At 37.7% G+C, this 15,765-nt stretch overlaps 1 protein-coding gene across 1 annotated transcript in view; it reads right to left on the bottom strand.

Annotated features, from left to right (window-relative positions):
* The window catches only part of LOC129727340 (tyrosine-protein kinase Dnt-like), a 225,024-nt gene extending 211,988 nt beyond the window's left edge, over positions 1–13,036 (bottom strand). Inside the window, exon 1 of the mRNA XM_055685083.1 lies at positions 12,313–13,036. Within this exon, the coding sequence (XP_055541058.1) occupies positions 12,313–12,418 (106 nt within the window). The 5' untranslated portion in view covers positions 12,419–13,036. The remainder of the gene's footprint in view (positions 1–12,312) is intronic.
* Between the last annotated feature and the right edge of the window lie 2,729 nt (positions 13,037–15,765).

Here is a 15,765-nt window from a genome sequence, read left to right as displayed (position 1 = left end):
GCGAGGTTTCTTTTTCCGTCCAGCCATTTCAGGTGATACGAAAAAAGTTAAAACAAATGTTAAATTCAAAAGTAGGTAGTCTTGAGAAAGACTGATGGGAAATAACTTTCAGGTAGTCTTTAAAAGACACACTGACAAAACACAAACTTTGAAGCTATAGGCAGTCAAAGACCAGTCCACAAGCAACCGAAAAAACGTCTGATCTGTGGGACAGTTCAAGACGCACTGAAAGGACAATTTGTTGTTTAATTCAATGTTTGATAAGATGCCGATCACATCTTTGCGTTATCACTGGCAGTGCAAATAAAGTATTTCTTGTGCGAAAATAAACACTGAAAAGCTTTCCAGAACGTTCTTTTCATTGGATGCATTTGCTAGTGTGCCTGCTATCGCTCAGAGACAGCATTTAACTAAAATGCCACACTGCATCAGCTGGCTCTGGAGGTAGGGTATCGAACGTCTGCGGCAGCAGGTTTTTTTCGGCAGGTTATTGCAGAAGACCTGCCGCAGAAAACCACTGCCGAAGATGTTCTATACCATATAACATTTTTGTACGAATGTAAAATTTCGAGTTTGGCTCATATTACCGCGGGGTGATAGGTGTTTCTTAGGAGAATTTTTCCGAATAACATGGAATCAAATTGGGTGCATTTGACGAAAAGTGCAAATTTAGTTTCAAAATACAATAATAATTTATCTGGTCTAAGATGATATTTTTCAGAGTTCTTTGGTTTATTTTATTCAAAAATCACTTATCTTACGTTTAACATTGTAAGAAGAAGAAATTAGGAAGAAGCACAGCTGCAATGTGCAACACGCAGTAGCGTAATAAACTACTGCGTGGCTGAGAGTGCTACACTCTCTACTATCTGCTTCCATCAAACACGAGAATAATTTAATTGTCAAATAAATTTCTTTTTGAGCGTATTAGTAGAATGGAATTGAATATTGAGAATAGGTTATGTTTCCATTTACATTTACTGTAACAGTCCACATAAGCACTGATGATGGTTGCATGTAGCAGCCGAAATACGTATCTGCGGACGGTATTCGATTAGAGGGTATTCGATTTTTTGTAGTAGAATTAAATGGAAACATAACCTATTCTCAATATTCAATTTAATTGTCTTTCTTCCAAACTGCAACACGTTACAATATTTTGTTCTTTTGAATAGCTGAGAGCTCAACCGGTCTGGGGTCACTGTTTGTCAACGTCATTCGCATAAGATACTGAATGAAATCTTGCAAAACTGGGAATATGACACAAATATAAAAAGGCGAAACCACTTTCAACATGGGTCAAAGATAAACCTCGCGAACAGAAAGCAAACTCGTGATTAGTTGACCGCTGCTTTTTCAATTGATTTTTAGTTCATTTTTACACTGGTAGATTTTAAAAGGTATAGTCGTCCAAGTAATTTAACTGGATGCTGTATAGTCTTTATATTTTTTCCAGCTCGTTTCTTTTTTACTTTCTTGACTGCATATACTGTCTCATATCATTTTTAGTAGAGTAAGGGCGTACCATAAACTAATGACACAAATATATTTTTGATACAACTTAAAGTATACATCTCCTTCATATCCAACATGAGCCGTTGCGAAGGAAATCCAGTTTAACTCCAAGTAACATTTTGGGTTTTAAAGAGTACTAGAAATGCCAAACAAGGTTCAAAGGAGTCTTAAGATGAATCATGAGCAGAATATTCTTTTGTACTCTACTCTTGATTTTCTTCACATGAACGGTTTTTATAAACTCAAATAGATGACATTCTTCAATGTGTACAATGCACTCCAATCCATAACTTCGAAAAAAGAACCTTCATATCGCCACGCTCCACTTGAAATGAAACATCATTCGTCATTCGTCGGATTCTACGTCATCGCCGACGCCGCCGCCACTGGAAAACCACATCATTACGCTAATCCTTCTGCCAAACTCGCACATCCAACCGGCATCATTATACGTCTGGCTACTGATTGCCAGCGATCGGATTTCGGTGCGCGAACTTGATGCCGCCCGTCCGCCCGCCGACGGATTATGTCGTCAATGGCATTCCGACAAAAAAAAAGAAATACTTTGCCGCATCACACCTCCCACCGGCCGGGCCGCTCGTCTGATCAACCGAATCAATCAGTGGAAAGGAAATGAAAAGAAAATCGTATTAAAAGTTAGGCTGGTACTGACATTTCTTGCCCGGCATCGCCAACCAATGAAGCAAAATGGCTTCATGCTTGACTGGATTGAGGCACTGGAAACTTTTTCCGGCTGCTCGCTCACCTCCCTGTGATTGAGGATCAGTTTAACGAGAAACCGCCTCCCGAACTGCGGTCCGAATATGTCCTTTCAAATCAACACAATTGCGATATCAAACGTGATTTGCCTAAAATTCACCATCTTCTTGTTCCTTGTACTTACAGGCAGAATTCGGTATCAATCATGGATCTATACTGGCGATTGGATGAATACTCCGTGAAGCATGTCAAGCTCATCAACGTACCACCCGGCAGCTTACAATGGAAATTCAATTATTTATCATTTCCCGGCTGCGAACCTGACCACGGTAACGCACGCACCATCCAGCCAGCGAGGCATAATTCCATCAGGTCTGAGAAGCGTGAAATCAAGCCGAACCAACAACATAAACGATGTGTAACAACGATCACGCAGCGGCGGCGACGAACTAAAATAGGTGGAAAACCATCCCTCCAGTTCTGCGAAGTTCAAGGCAGGAAAAAACTAACCCAATTTGTCGTCGTTTCGGTAAATGCCTTTTAAGTTCCATTAATTTTTCATCGTCCCTCACTCTTGGTATTGCTGCTGCTGGTTCCGGGTGCAATCGGGGAACCAGCAGCGTTGATGTAAGCGCCGTCGACACGACGACAACCTGGACAGGGGAGAAAATTTCCTCCAGGAGGAGGAAAGCTTTTAGCGACAGTGCTTTGATCTCGACTACGCTCTGTGACGTAGCGGTAGTGCCAGCGAAATTTGTGATGATTTGCAGCATCGCGGATTTTCCTTTCGAGAGAGAGAGAGAGCGTCTAAAGTGCGATATTTTCCATACTGTTACCTTGCGAGCAAGCCGGGGGATGGGGGAGACAAACCCTCCAAGCCGCACCACAAGAAGCGGCCCAGCGTAATCCAACTCGGTGAGCTTCATTAGGTGTTGAGCGCTCCGGTTGATGACAGATGTGGCTTAGCACAATGCTAGGGACTATAGTGAGCGTATTTTTTACGACAATTTTTATCGTGCAAGGTAAAATCTGTAAGTTATTGCTCTGCTGAGATTTGTTTCAAATTTCTTGGGTGTTGAACAAATTGTGTCTGACACGATTTCAAGTCAGAAAACTCATGTCTAAATATTTCGAAGAATAAAAATTGTAGGCTGGAAATATTCGTGTCAATGCAAAACATTATTCTTCGTACTTTGTGCTCTTCTTCTGCTACCCGATCAGAAAAACAAAATAAAAATGTAACAGTTATCAGTTTGTTATGCAGAAAACCTTTAGAGTTGTTTTTCAAATTAAATCCAGTTAGGTGTTAAAATAACGGGAATTATAACAAAAAATATTCTACGTATATCAAACCCATATCAAGCTTTGTTACTAACGTATCAGCTTTCTAACAAAATTAGATAGTATATGTAACAGTATAATAACAACCATTGTTATAAACAACAGGTTTTGATAGAGACGAAAAATTGTGAGATTTGTCTCAGAACAACTTTATTTCAGGATTTGTTTTTATAACTCATTCAGATTCTATTTTGATATCGAAAGCATATGAGAAAATACAAAATCGTATCAAATTATGTTATTTGTATCTCGTGTTGATAGAATATTGTAATTTTTTTGTTATGCTCTTCTGATCGGGTAAGCATTAAAAACGTAAGCAATCGATTGGCGTGTTTGACTTATGCGTTGTTCTCTATTCTTCGAGTGTAATTCTCGTTTGCTTCTCAAACTCATCAAAATGCATGAAGAAGCTTGGATCGAAGAATATTGAAGATAATCAGTGATAATCAGTAAGCTTAATGCGAATATGCAGAAATTTAAGCTAGCCTATAATCAAAATTAACAGGCGGATAGTTTACATTTTTGATTATTTACCCTTGTCGTTGCTTTGGAGTCCCGAAAACTGCTGATATATTCTCAAACGTACTGAACAGTGTTGCAAACTTTCACTGTTATGGAAGGATTTTCAGTTGAATTTGAAACCTTTGAATTTTAATTTGCTAAAAATGAAAGAGACTTAAGAGGCTCCAATCAGTTGGCAGTGATTACTGGCTAGTACCATTTTTGTAATTCGCACACGCTGTGTTGCTTAAGCGATGTTTATTTGGTTGAGTATGTACTTGCTTATCGTGTTCATTAATATCATTCAATATGTTAAATAATTAAATGTTATCAAATATTTTAAATTCAATTAAATAATTTCGATTCAAACGCAGTGCAACCTGCCGTTGACTGTGGAACACATATCAGCTGTCTGCCCCGCCTATGAAGCATCCAGAAGAAATTTCAACCTAGACACCAGCATACGAGATATCCTACGACACGACACAATGGCCGAACACGACCTGCTTTCATTTCTAAAACAAACAAGGCTTTACAACGAAATCTAGAACCATTGCGCTGTAATTTTCGAATATCTTTTCCCTTAGAGACGAACCAGCCAAAAGCTGAAAGCCTCTCTAATAAAAAAAAAATTCTATATCAAATAAGACATCTGAGCAGTTCCACAAAAAAAAGTCCCAGTGTTATTTTTTTTAAACTGTTATTTTAGATTTGGCTGAAACTTTGCATAGATGGTTTTATAGGCAAAATATGTCATTTTGTGCTTTTTGTTTAATTTTTTGGGACACGACTCGTTTTTGAGAAGCTAATGAAAAATTGTATTTTGGGAAGGTGTTGATGATTACATATATTTATAGGGCCAAAACAGCTTGTTTGATCGGTATGACGTCTCGGCAAAGTTGGGAATAACAATCTAGTCTGTCCGAAAAATATATACACTCTAAAAATATTATTTTTTTTCGTTAAAAGAAGTTGAAATAAAAATTAAAAATTACAGTTGTACTGTGATGCTCATATAGATTGTGGAATAGTACCACCGTCTTCCGTAGTTTAATTGGTCAAAACATCATGCCGGAGATAGTGAGATTGCGGGTTCAAGTCCCGTCGGGATGCGGTATATTTTTCCAAACCTGTATCATATTTCCAGTTCGCTTATTTTTCGCTTCCCCTGCTGCACACATTATCTGCCTTAATGAACTTGAACAACTTTGTCCTTCCAAAAATAATATGCCCCTCGAAAAAAATTGGAAAACAATTTTTTTTTTGAATCATACCTTTTTTTCTTGTTTTCTTCATGATCGAACTGGTTTCAATGTTAAGGTAACCTTTTGTAGTTTTTATAAAAAAAAATTAATTTTTTAAAAAATGAGCATTTTTAGATAATTAATTTTTTATTTTTATTTTACCTTTTTAAAAAAAAAATATTTTTTTTTAAAGTGCAAGACAAAATTGTTATTTACAACTTTGCCGAAGACGTCACACCGATCAGACAAACCGTTTTTGCCCTAAAAATATTTGTAATCATCAATGTCCTTCAAAAATAGCATTTTTCAATAGCTTCCCAAAAACAAGTCGTATTCCAAAAAATTAAACAATAGCACAAAATGGCATCTTTTGCCTATAGAAAACTCTATGCAAAGTTTCAGCCAAATCAAAAATGGTCGATTGAATTGGTTGCCCGCTTTTAGGAATTGCTCAACTCATTTCTTTTAATGACCGGACTTTCATTCAAAATTGATACGGGTGATACTGAAATTCAGTTACAACTTGAAACAGTGAAAATGCAGCTTTCGTCATTTTCGTTTGCAGTGTCGAAAGTTTACAGCCTTGAACTTAACACTTGAGATAACATTCAGTACTACCGAATGTTAGCTTTAGTGTAAATTTTAGTGGTGTACCCAAGTTTTTCTACTGGGAGGGAGTCGATAAAAAAAAGTGAATCTTGAAAATATTGAAGAGAGAGGCAGGTTGAGAGAGAGAATAACCGGAATCAATGACTATCATGTGCAAAACAGGATTAGATAAACAATGATTCGGTGCTTTCACATCAATACGGGTTGCGCTGTAGTAGGGATATAAGTGCGGGAGAATATTGAGGAGAAAAAAGGGAAGAGATAAAGGATTATGTGTTTTCTTGCTATCATTAGCAATGCTGCTTACCGTGCAACGCACGTACTGCTTAAATAAACCTTTCCGTATCGAAGTAAATGGTCAATTCGAGAACATTCGAATCGTTGTTGATCACATGTCATGAACAGTAGACTGTCAATTTAAAAAAAAAAGTCGCCATGAAAACTCCATCTAACAAAATTTTATTCCCACAAATAGACAGACATTCGATAGTCTGAAACATTCCTTCGCCGGAATAAAGTGCTGATACTAGACACCTTGTTTCTTGTTTTGGCAACAACAAAAAAGTAGCGGTAAGGTTTTCCTTTCTTGGTAACTTCTAGTGACAAGGACAAAGCCAAGAATTAAAAAGCTAAAAAAAGGACACAGAGAAAAACAGGAAAATAGAATTGTTTGTCTTCGGTTTTTAGTAACTATTATTAAGTAGAATGTATGTGATAGAACCAATCTAGCAACACACTTGATTCTGTGCGGTCGTACGTACGAGGACAGGAACTTGTAATACCCTGGCAAAGATCTAGAAGACTAACTTAGTTTTTTGCAATCAAACTTCGTGAAGTCGTGTCTCGAAGCGGTTAAAGTTTCACTTCTTTTAACCGATGGAAAAAAGCATGAAATTAGAGATTTTTTTTTTCAGATTTCGGATGCAAGATCTCGTTTTTTCTCAGAAAAATTTCTTTTTCAATCAAAATCTCAAATTTTTTTCTCAATAAAACTCAGAAAATTTTCCACTTCGAAAACTTCCAGAGAGTCGATTTCAAAAAAATCTAAATCCCGTTAATTTGAAGCCCAAAAACCTGCTGAAGTTCCCAAGTTTACTAAACTATGTTAAACACTCAGATCTTATGAAATAACAACGTATTTTGGCAGTGATAAAATCAAACAAAAATAAAAATAAAACATTAAAATGTCTGTAATTTTTTGAACTCGGAAAAAGTCTTCACATAATAAAAGGCTTAAATATACACTAGAAATTCTGGTTAATTATACGTTTCAAGCTATACGTTTCAGGCAGCTTGAAGGTTCAAGAAAAATTTTCTAGGAATTCTTCATTCTAGCTTTTTACCAAAAGTTGTGAAATAACTTAACAAAGGTTTTCTCGAGGTGAGCGTTTCTTAGTCAAGAGGGCAAACTTTGCGAAGATAGTAAAAATAACAAAGTAAAACGGAAAGACGTTGAAGTCTAGGCAGTTACTAAGAATTGCTGAATATTCAAGGCCACAATTCAGAACATCGACAGGATTGAGAAAATCCAACATCGATGCCGCATACTATTGATAACATTGGTCAACATAGGTGTGCCCCTAAAGCTCGAACTATAAAAAAAAGAAAGATAATAGATTATAAGTCATTCCTGTAAATTTTGGTCCCCTCAGCCACCAACATTTTTTCAGAGAGTTTTCTCGTAAACATAACGTTGAAGCGACGAACCCAGCGAGCAATCACTATGTGAACTCTCACGTGAGTTGACGCGTTTTTGTAATGGCTAGGGGCACCAAAATTCAGAGGAATGGTTAAAAGGCTATAATCTTTCAGTGTAATTGTCTATTCCACGTTCAAAATCGTCTTGAGAGATGCAAATATTACTCGACGTTACGTCCGTCCGCTTTTACGGACGTCGTGTCCAATAAGATATTTGAACATCCCAACTTCCACTTCACGTAGTGCAGCAGTGTTTATTGTCCATTGCATTGCGTAGTGGTTAATTTCCCTTTAGAAGTTTGCCATAAAAGTATAGGCAGAATTGATTTTCGCTGCAATTCAAAAAAAAATCAACACAAACGATGTCTATAACAATGTTTGTTGATCATTTTAATCTATTTTTCGTAAATATTTAAAAATATATAAAACAGAATTTAAAAAGCAGCGGTTTTCAAATCGCAAATAATCAGTTGCCACGGTCGCTATATTGAGTCGAAGTACTAACCATTATCTACGCCCATACAATACGTGCCTCAATTATCATATTCTTTTAAAGAAAATTTTACACCAACGTTCAGAACCAAAATGACATCTTATAAATCAATCGTTATGAAATTAATTTGCATCGGTAATATATAAACAATCTCAAGCTAATTTGAATCATACCACACACGAATAGGCAGTGAAGGCACCAATTGCCAATCACCAGCTTGCAATTTCGTGCCACTTAATTCCGGTCCACAGGAAGTCCCTTTCGATCGATTCTCGAGGGCCACACATTTCACTGCATCGCAACAAAGTAGAAATTTTTCGACAGCTCATAAACACTGCACTTTTCAACATGATGGACGTGTGCGCCTTTCGGCGGCTCCAGCAAGCGAACGGGCCGCTACATATGTATGTACGACAGTTTCGTACCTCTTCTTCTACCCACACGGGACCCCGCCAGAACAATCTCCGTCCGGAGTGAAACGCTAAAAACAACACCCCGACCGATCGTAACATAAACATAAGAGGTGATGATGGAAACAATAGTCGTTTTAACTGTCTCGGAATCGAGCGTTTCGGTGGGGTCGTCCCTGTGGATCCCAGCCGAGCGTTCGTAGTTCGGTCGTCAAATAGCAGTTGCTAAGCTCCAGGAAACCTCAGGCATCGCCTGAGAGACTTACAGCTTCCAATATCAACCACGAACGGTCCAAACAAATAAGCAATGAGCACTTGAAAAAATTTAAACAGTCGATAAAATATTTCGCCTTCATTTTCTTAATGCATTCACGAAGAGTGGTTCCAACCCGGCGGGAGGAGAAGGTAACTGGCAGTGATGCTGGTAATGGACTCGGGCGAGATCACTTGTAGCCAGTTTCGAGTGAAAGCAAGCATCAGCCTGGAACGGGTGAAAAATATGATCCGACTATTTATGCTTGCCGAAAGATGTGTGCGACCCGAGTCAACAGGAGACCACTTGAAATCAGCCAAAGTGTCGCTGCCACCGCCGTTATTTACCCAAACGAACGATGAAGAAATTATCAAAATTTGTGCGCCACTTGAGAAAACAAATAATTTATTACCCACGGTCCTGTCATCTTCCGCTGACTGGTGCACCTACTTATCGAGCACCGCAAGAGAGCGACAAGCCGGAGTAAACTTACAGCATCAATGAATGTTTCGATAACTGCGGTAACTCCCGCGCGCTCGCGGTGATGACATTGACAGTTTCGCAGCTGCCTGCGTGATGGTTAGCACCAGAAAAAGTGACGAGTGATGATGATGAACAAATGGGCAGTGTGACAACGGCGACGGTGGTCGATTGCTGTTTGGAATTTTGAAGAAAGTAATTGACAGCTGTCTTCAACCTTCTTTTTTAGTATACAGTCCATCTCTCTGATGGTATATATTCAATGCTTTTAAATGCGAGTCCTTATTCTTTTGTAAACCGAAAAATTGGATCTCATTTGGCATTGCAACTTATGAGGCTTTATAGTGCGATGATTGAGGGAACCAAAAACAAATCACTTCGCAGTTATTTCTCATTTTAGTCGTTTCATCCATGAGAGTGAATTGACTTTCCAAAATAAAATACAGAAAATCGACCAATTGAAAATCGCAACAATGGAAAGTTAAATTATTTGCAGCAAGTATGTGCTTCGATTCTTTATCGATGTGTCTGGGTAATTCTTCAAGCAATATACTGAGACATGCGATAAAAGCAGCTTAATTTCCGCTTCACATTCGCGAATCGCTGATCAGACTTTTAATGGTACATTTGAGGCTTTCAAATGTGTTCCAGAGTGGTGGAACAGCTAGTATAGACACCGCCACGTGTGGGCTTTGTGTGAAAAAGTTGTGAATGGGAGAATTACGAAAACTTGGCTCAAGTGTTTATCTCTGTTGCATGAACCAACAATTATAAATAAAAGTAAATGAATTTTCTTCATTCGCGGAATTGTTCTAAGATTTCATTGAAAGTTGAAAACAAATAGTCTCAAATCCCGACTCTTTTTTGTTTTTAATTCATTCAAACACTCAAACATAACTGTAACCCTTAAAGCTGCTGTCGTGCAAAAGTGATTGTTTCAAAACAATCCTCACAATTAGCAACGCGGCAATTGTTCAAAAGAAGGCAGATTTTCTTTTCACTTTTCAAAACAACAAATTCGTGCACACGAAGTTTAGAAAACATCCTTTTCTTCACCGTCAATTGTTCAGAATCAATTATCCGTAAATAACTCCGGCAGTGATTCTTGCACACTGGAGAGTTGTGAAAAGCTGTTTTAAAATAAACCAAAAATATTTGTACATAAGCCTCTTACCGTCATCGGCTTGGTCCTTTCTCCGGAATACCCAAAACGATAAAAAACAACAAACTTCTTCCACCTTTCTCCCCCAAGCAACTCGCTGGTCGGGCATGCAGAAAGGGTGATTATTACCTGCTTTTGTCACCTCGACCTCTCTATATCAAAACATTAAATATATTGCCGGGCAAAACTAAGAGCGAGGGAAATGGGTACTTTAAACTCCATCTCTCTTCTTTCGTTATTTTTTTTGGTAATCCTCATGGGCCATTTAGAAACATAAAATTTCTGATCCTCGTTAGAGTCTCTATTTTGTTCCAATGGTTAAGATACCGATTCGGAGAACTGCCCCGACAGAATGGACCTCGGGGATTGTAACACCGTAGCGTCGTAAAGCAAATATTTAACCTGTAAAGGCCAGAGAAAACGGTCCCTTCAGGCCAGGCTGTTTCTAGTTTGGAAAGACGAGAAAACCCGAATGAGTGGCAGGAAGCTATGGTCTTTTAATTGATTTATAGCACCCATGTCTGTTGTGCTGTGGGTCTCGGGTCAGTGATATCGATTTTTGTTATATCGGTTAGCAGGTATGAAAAACAGACACGGAAAAGATCCATCTAATGTTTGTAGATTTTATTTTTGGAACTTAGAATCACCACTCGATTAGAGAGCAGCTCCTTCAAAATTAATTGCATTTCCGCTGTGAAAGGGAGGCGAATGTTTACTGTCCTCCATATACAGAGCACGGATTTGCAGGCAAATGTTTGGAGCGTGTTTGGATTCGATCAATCACAAGTGTGTGTACAAACAGAGGACCGGAAATTTGCAAGTAAAATTTTTCGAATTCGGTGGTATAAGTTGAACGCACGTCTGCGCTTCCCCAGGCTGCCGGTACGAATATCGTTTAACTGTTTTCTTCTGTAAACAGACAGTTTTTACACGTCTTTGAATTTTTGCCGACCGACGAGCGAAGCGAATTTTATATACATTTTATTGGAACTGGTAGATCAGAGCAGGGTGTGCCGATCGTCTGACGGGAGATAAATTCTCAAACCGCTAATCTACATAATCCTTTATCTGAGCTTAGCCTGATTCGAGCAATCAGTAACTTTTAGAGTTTCGAAAGCAATTTTGTCGTTTGATATGAGGAATTCCAGCATTAAAATCGTAGCAATCAATAATTACAACTAAGTTTAAATTTAAATTTGTTTTTTGCTCGACAATTTCTGTACTAGGAATATTCGCATGTGATTGGTTCATTGTTCGCGTAAATTTGTCCTTGAAACTTTTCATCAATTTTTATCACTGGGTAATGATATAATAATAATAACTAGCGTATTACAAAATTGTGCAATATTTTATCTATTTCACAACATATTGGTTATTGTTATCCATCATGTGGTTATGCTGTTATTATCGTTTAAAATCTGACGTAACGTTTGCCATTTTCATTTCCAATTTTACAGGATGTACCCCAGTATAGATACCAAAGACGTAGTCCAACATCAATAGCCACATTTTGTAACATCCGTATTACGTTAATGCTGATCCAGTAGTAGATTAACCAACGTAAGTAAGTCCATAATTTAACCAAGAATCTTCGTCATTCTTGGGAGATATTATTTCAGGTGCAGCATCTTTTGTTTTTCATTCCATCAGTACCAGTGATCACTACCCGATCGAACAACGTAAGACGGAAAGATACGAAGGTATACCGAAAACAAAGCAGAGAAAACAAAAACATCGCCGCCTTCGAAGAGGTAAGGTTATGTACCGGCAACCAAAAATATAAACAAAACCCCATAGCACTGCATCTGACTGTGTTCTTTTCCGATCGAAACGTATCTATTCTCGGCTATAACCCCACAATTTGACCACGTATTCTTCAGGCCTACCTAGTAATCGCATCACTTCGAGCTGGTTCAGATACAGGTTCAGATGTGCTCCACCGCCGGCCGCAAGCAGCAAGAATAATCCAACGTAAACACATAAATTCGTCATATTGACAGCGTGCGATGTTGTTGCGCTGGTTTAACTCTTTCTCGAGTTTACTGAGGTTTTTATTTTTAAGCCGACTCTACGCTCGTTCAAATTCCTTCTGGGAGTGGAACGACTATCGTGTCCACAGTGTTTAATCCTCCAACTGCCGTTTGTGACATACACTCCACAGGATGGCACTGCACTTGGCAGGCAAATAATCACCGGTTTATCGCACCTTCACTTATTATCAAACATTCTCATTCATAATATTTACACCGGCATTCATTCGCGTCTAATTCATCGCCACAACCGGTCAGTAGAATTTGACACTTGTACACTCCAGCGTACTCTGGATCGCTCGCAATATAGATCGATCTCTTTTCTTTCGCTACCTTATTCACTCACACACTTCGATCGTGATTCGGAAAAAAACGTAAACATTCATCAATTCTTCAACTTGAAAATCATCTTTCACCTGAAATACACTTTGGGTCACACTTTTGCTCACTGTTGATCTTCGCTCAATTAATTTCGGAACAAACTTACTTCCTAGAACTTGAATTTGAATGCGATCAATCGACGACTTCAAATTCCACACAGGATAAACTTCCTCGGACAGCACAACCGAACCATGCGACGTTCTCAACAACACTGAATGCACGGTGCAAAAGATGCTTTCCAATTCAACCGGTCCAGCAGAGCTATGGTTGTGTGCGTGCCTTCGGCTTCTCGTTCGGATTGTTTTGGGGGCTCGTTCGGTAATTCGTGTGGTTCGGTTTATGCTGGCAGTTCGATGTTTCCTACCAATGGAATCATTCATTGAAGAAAGGTAGCAGAATCGTTTACAACCCTGCTGGCAGTTACTGTTAAAGAGCGTAACGCTGCCATTTAATGTTATTTACGTCCAGAACAGGATAAGAGAGAGAGCGAGCAGATCGTAGTGTTGTCCGTGTTTATTCAAGTAGATGTTCTCGAATGAAAAAAAGGCGAATTATATCAAAGACACTGGTCAAAAATGAAAAAAGTGCACTCCAAAAGCTCAAACCGGAAAAAATGAAAGATTATAGCTATTCAACCATCCCTGTGAATTTTGGTGTCCGTAGCCATTTCCGTTTTCTCAGAGACTTGAATGAATTTCCTCGTAAACATAACTTCAAATCGACGAACCCGCAATTTCTATACAGTCAAACCTGTTTCCGTGCGAGTGATAGGGATCCCACCAAAAAAATCGCATGAAAAAATTATTTGAAACTTCTCGTGCAGCTATAAAACAATGTTTCCATAACATGATTAAAAAAGCTTTTTTTATGCGGTGGATAGGGACCGCATAAAAAAAATTCTCGGTTAAAATAACTCGAAAGTTGATGATTCTGATTTAGAATACCTATGAGAACAATTTTACAACATCTGATTGAAAATCGTAACTTTTTTAAAGATACTAATCTTTCCAACCGCTATCCTTCGTAGGCTAGCAATACGTGTCTTTCCCTTCGTAAAACTGGCTCAAATAGTAATTTGTTGACGCAACACTTATGTAATGCGTTGAAATTCATCCCAAGGATCGGAAAAACTAAATGGTTGGAAATCTTGTCGGATGTGGTCCTTTTCATATACCACACAAAAAAAGTCGCACTATTCAAATAACCGCATAAAAAAAGTCGCACAAAAAAAATTTCGCAAAAAAAACCGTCGCACAAAAACAGGTTTGACTGTACGACACTCTCACATAAGTTGACGTGTTTTGGTAATGGCTAGGGGCACCAAAACTCATTGGAATGGTTGGATAGCTGAGACAAATCACGCCAAATGACCGATGGTCGAATATCGACCATTTTTGATTTGAATGAAACTTTGTACACGTATTTGGCTCAGCAAACTTAGCATTTTTCACAGATGGAGAGATTTTTTACACCCATGAGTTACATTCTAAAAGGGCATATGTCTTTTGGCATTGGTTTTATTCGAAGCATTGTAGTCCAGAAACCGTTGGTTATATAGAAAAACTGTCTGAGAATGAGTTGTAGGGAATTAAATCTGCATTATAAAAAAATACACTGTACAAAAAAACATTTTTTCGACCAAAAAAAAAATTTAAAATAAACATTAAATTTCAATTTAAAAAAAAGAATTTAATTTTTTATATATTTTTTTTAAACAAACTTGACGTTAAGACGCAACTTTTAAAAAAAATCCAGGATGGAGAAATTGAAAATATTTTTTTATGGTAGATTGATTTTTTATATAAAAATTCTAACTCAAACATTTTTCAAAAAAAATTTATTCTGATGAATTTAAAAGATGCAGAGAGTCATTTTTAATCAAAAAGCTCTTGGTAGTTAACATTCTAAATGCATTGGTTTTCGAGTTATTTCTAATTTAAGCTCAAAAATTATTAAAATTTAGGAAAATGCACGTTTTTCTTAATTTGTCCGTGGTTCTTCAGCAAAAACCATACGTTCATTGGAATGCTTGATCACTTGATCAAAAATATACAATTCATTCTTTGACAACAAAACGATTGGATAAATAACTCAGACGCTTTGCCTTAACCTACACGTTCCCCTTTGCCGAATGTTTTATAAAAAAATATATTTGTCGTGCAACACTACCTACTTGTAAAGTACGCTACCAATATCCTATAACATCTGTTTTCGTATATAAATACGATTGCACTTTTAGAAGTGTTAGTAACAGTTTGCATTTTGTGCAGATGAATAAAGTGAAAATGAAATACACCAAACCCAAGTGCTGTAAACCCTTTCGTGATCATCGGTGCTCATCAAGCTTACGTAAATTTAACGAAAACGTTGTTGCAAAATTAAAAATATTGAACTGTCAAGCTCATTTTAATACATCTTTGTCGATTTGTGATTCGTGTAGATTATATTGTATCGAAGTGAAAGAAGAATTTGATCTCAAAGAGCATCCACACAATTCATTCATGGAACTATCAACATCAGGATGTGAAAGAAACATTCTACCAACGTATACTGTATACGAACACAGAACACAGAAAATTAAGTTATTCAACAAAGGCCTAGCTGGAATCAACGTTTCACCGATATCACTGGCAAAGCTCAATCAGGGAAAATATCCTAAAAAAAGTATCTGAACATTACTGACTGTATAAGAAAAAACATTTTCGATTTTGATCCTGAAGATGACCTGGATTTATTGAAACAAAAGCGAGAGATTTGACGAGATGATTTTGCAGTTAAAAGAAAAAATTACTGCGCCCGAATGCTCGATGGAAGATGGAGTAAGAATACTTTCGGTTCTACCGAAATCTTGGAACCAACAAACGGTAACAGAAAAGTTTGAAACAACGAAATACATTGTGAAACAGGCTCGGCGCATATCAGAGGTTA

The sequence above is a fragment of the Wyeomyia smithii genome, chromosome 3 (assembly GCF_029784165.1).
Source record: "Wyeomyia smithii strain HCP4-BCI-WySm-NY-G18 chromosome 3, ASM2978416v1, whole genome shotgun sequence".
In the NCBI taxonomy this organism is placed as follows: Eukaryota; Metazoa; Arthropoda; class Insecta; order Diptera; family Culicidae; genus Wyeomyia; species Wyeomyia smithii.
The sequence above is the reverse complement of the archived record's forward strand: the minus strand, read 5'-3'. Positions and strand labels throughout refer to the sequence as shown.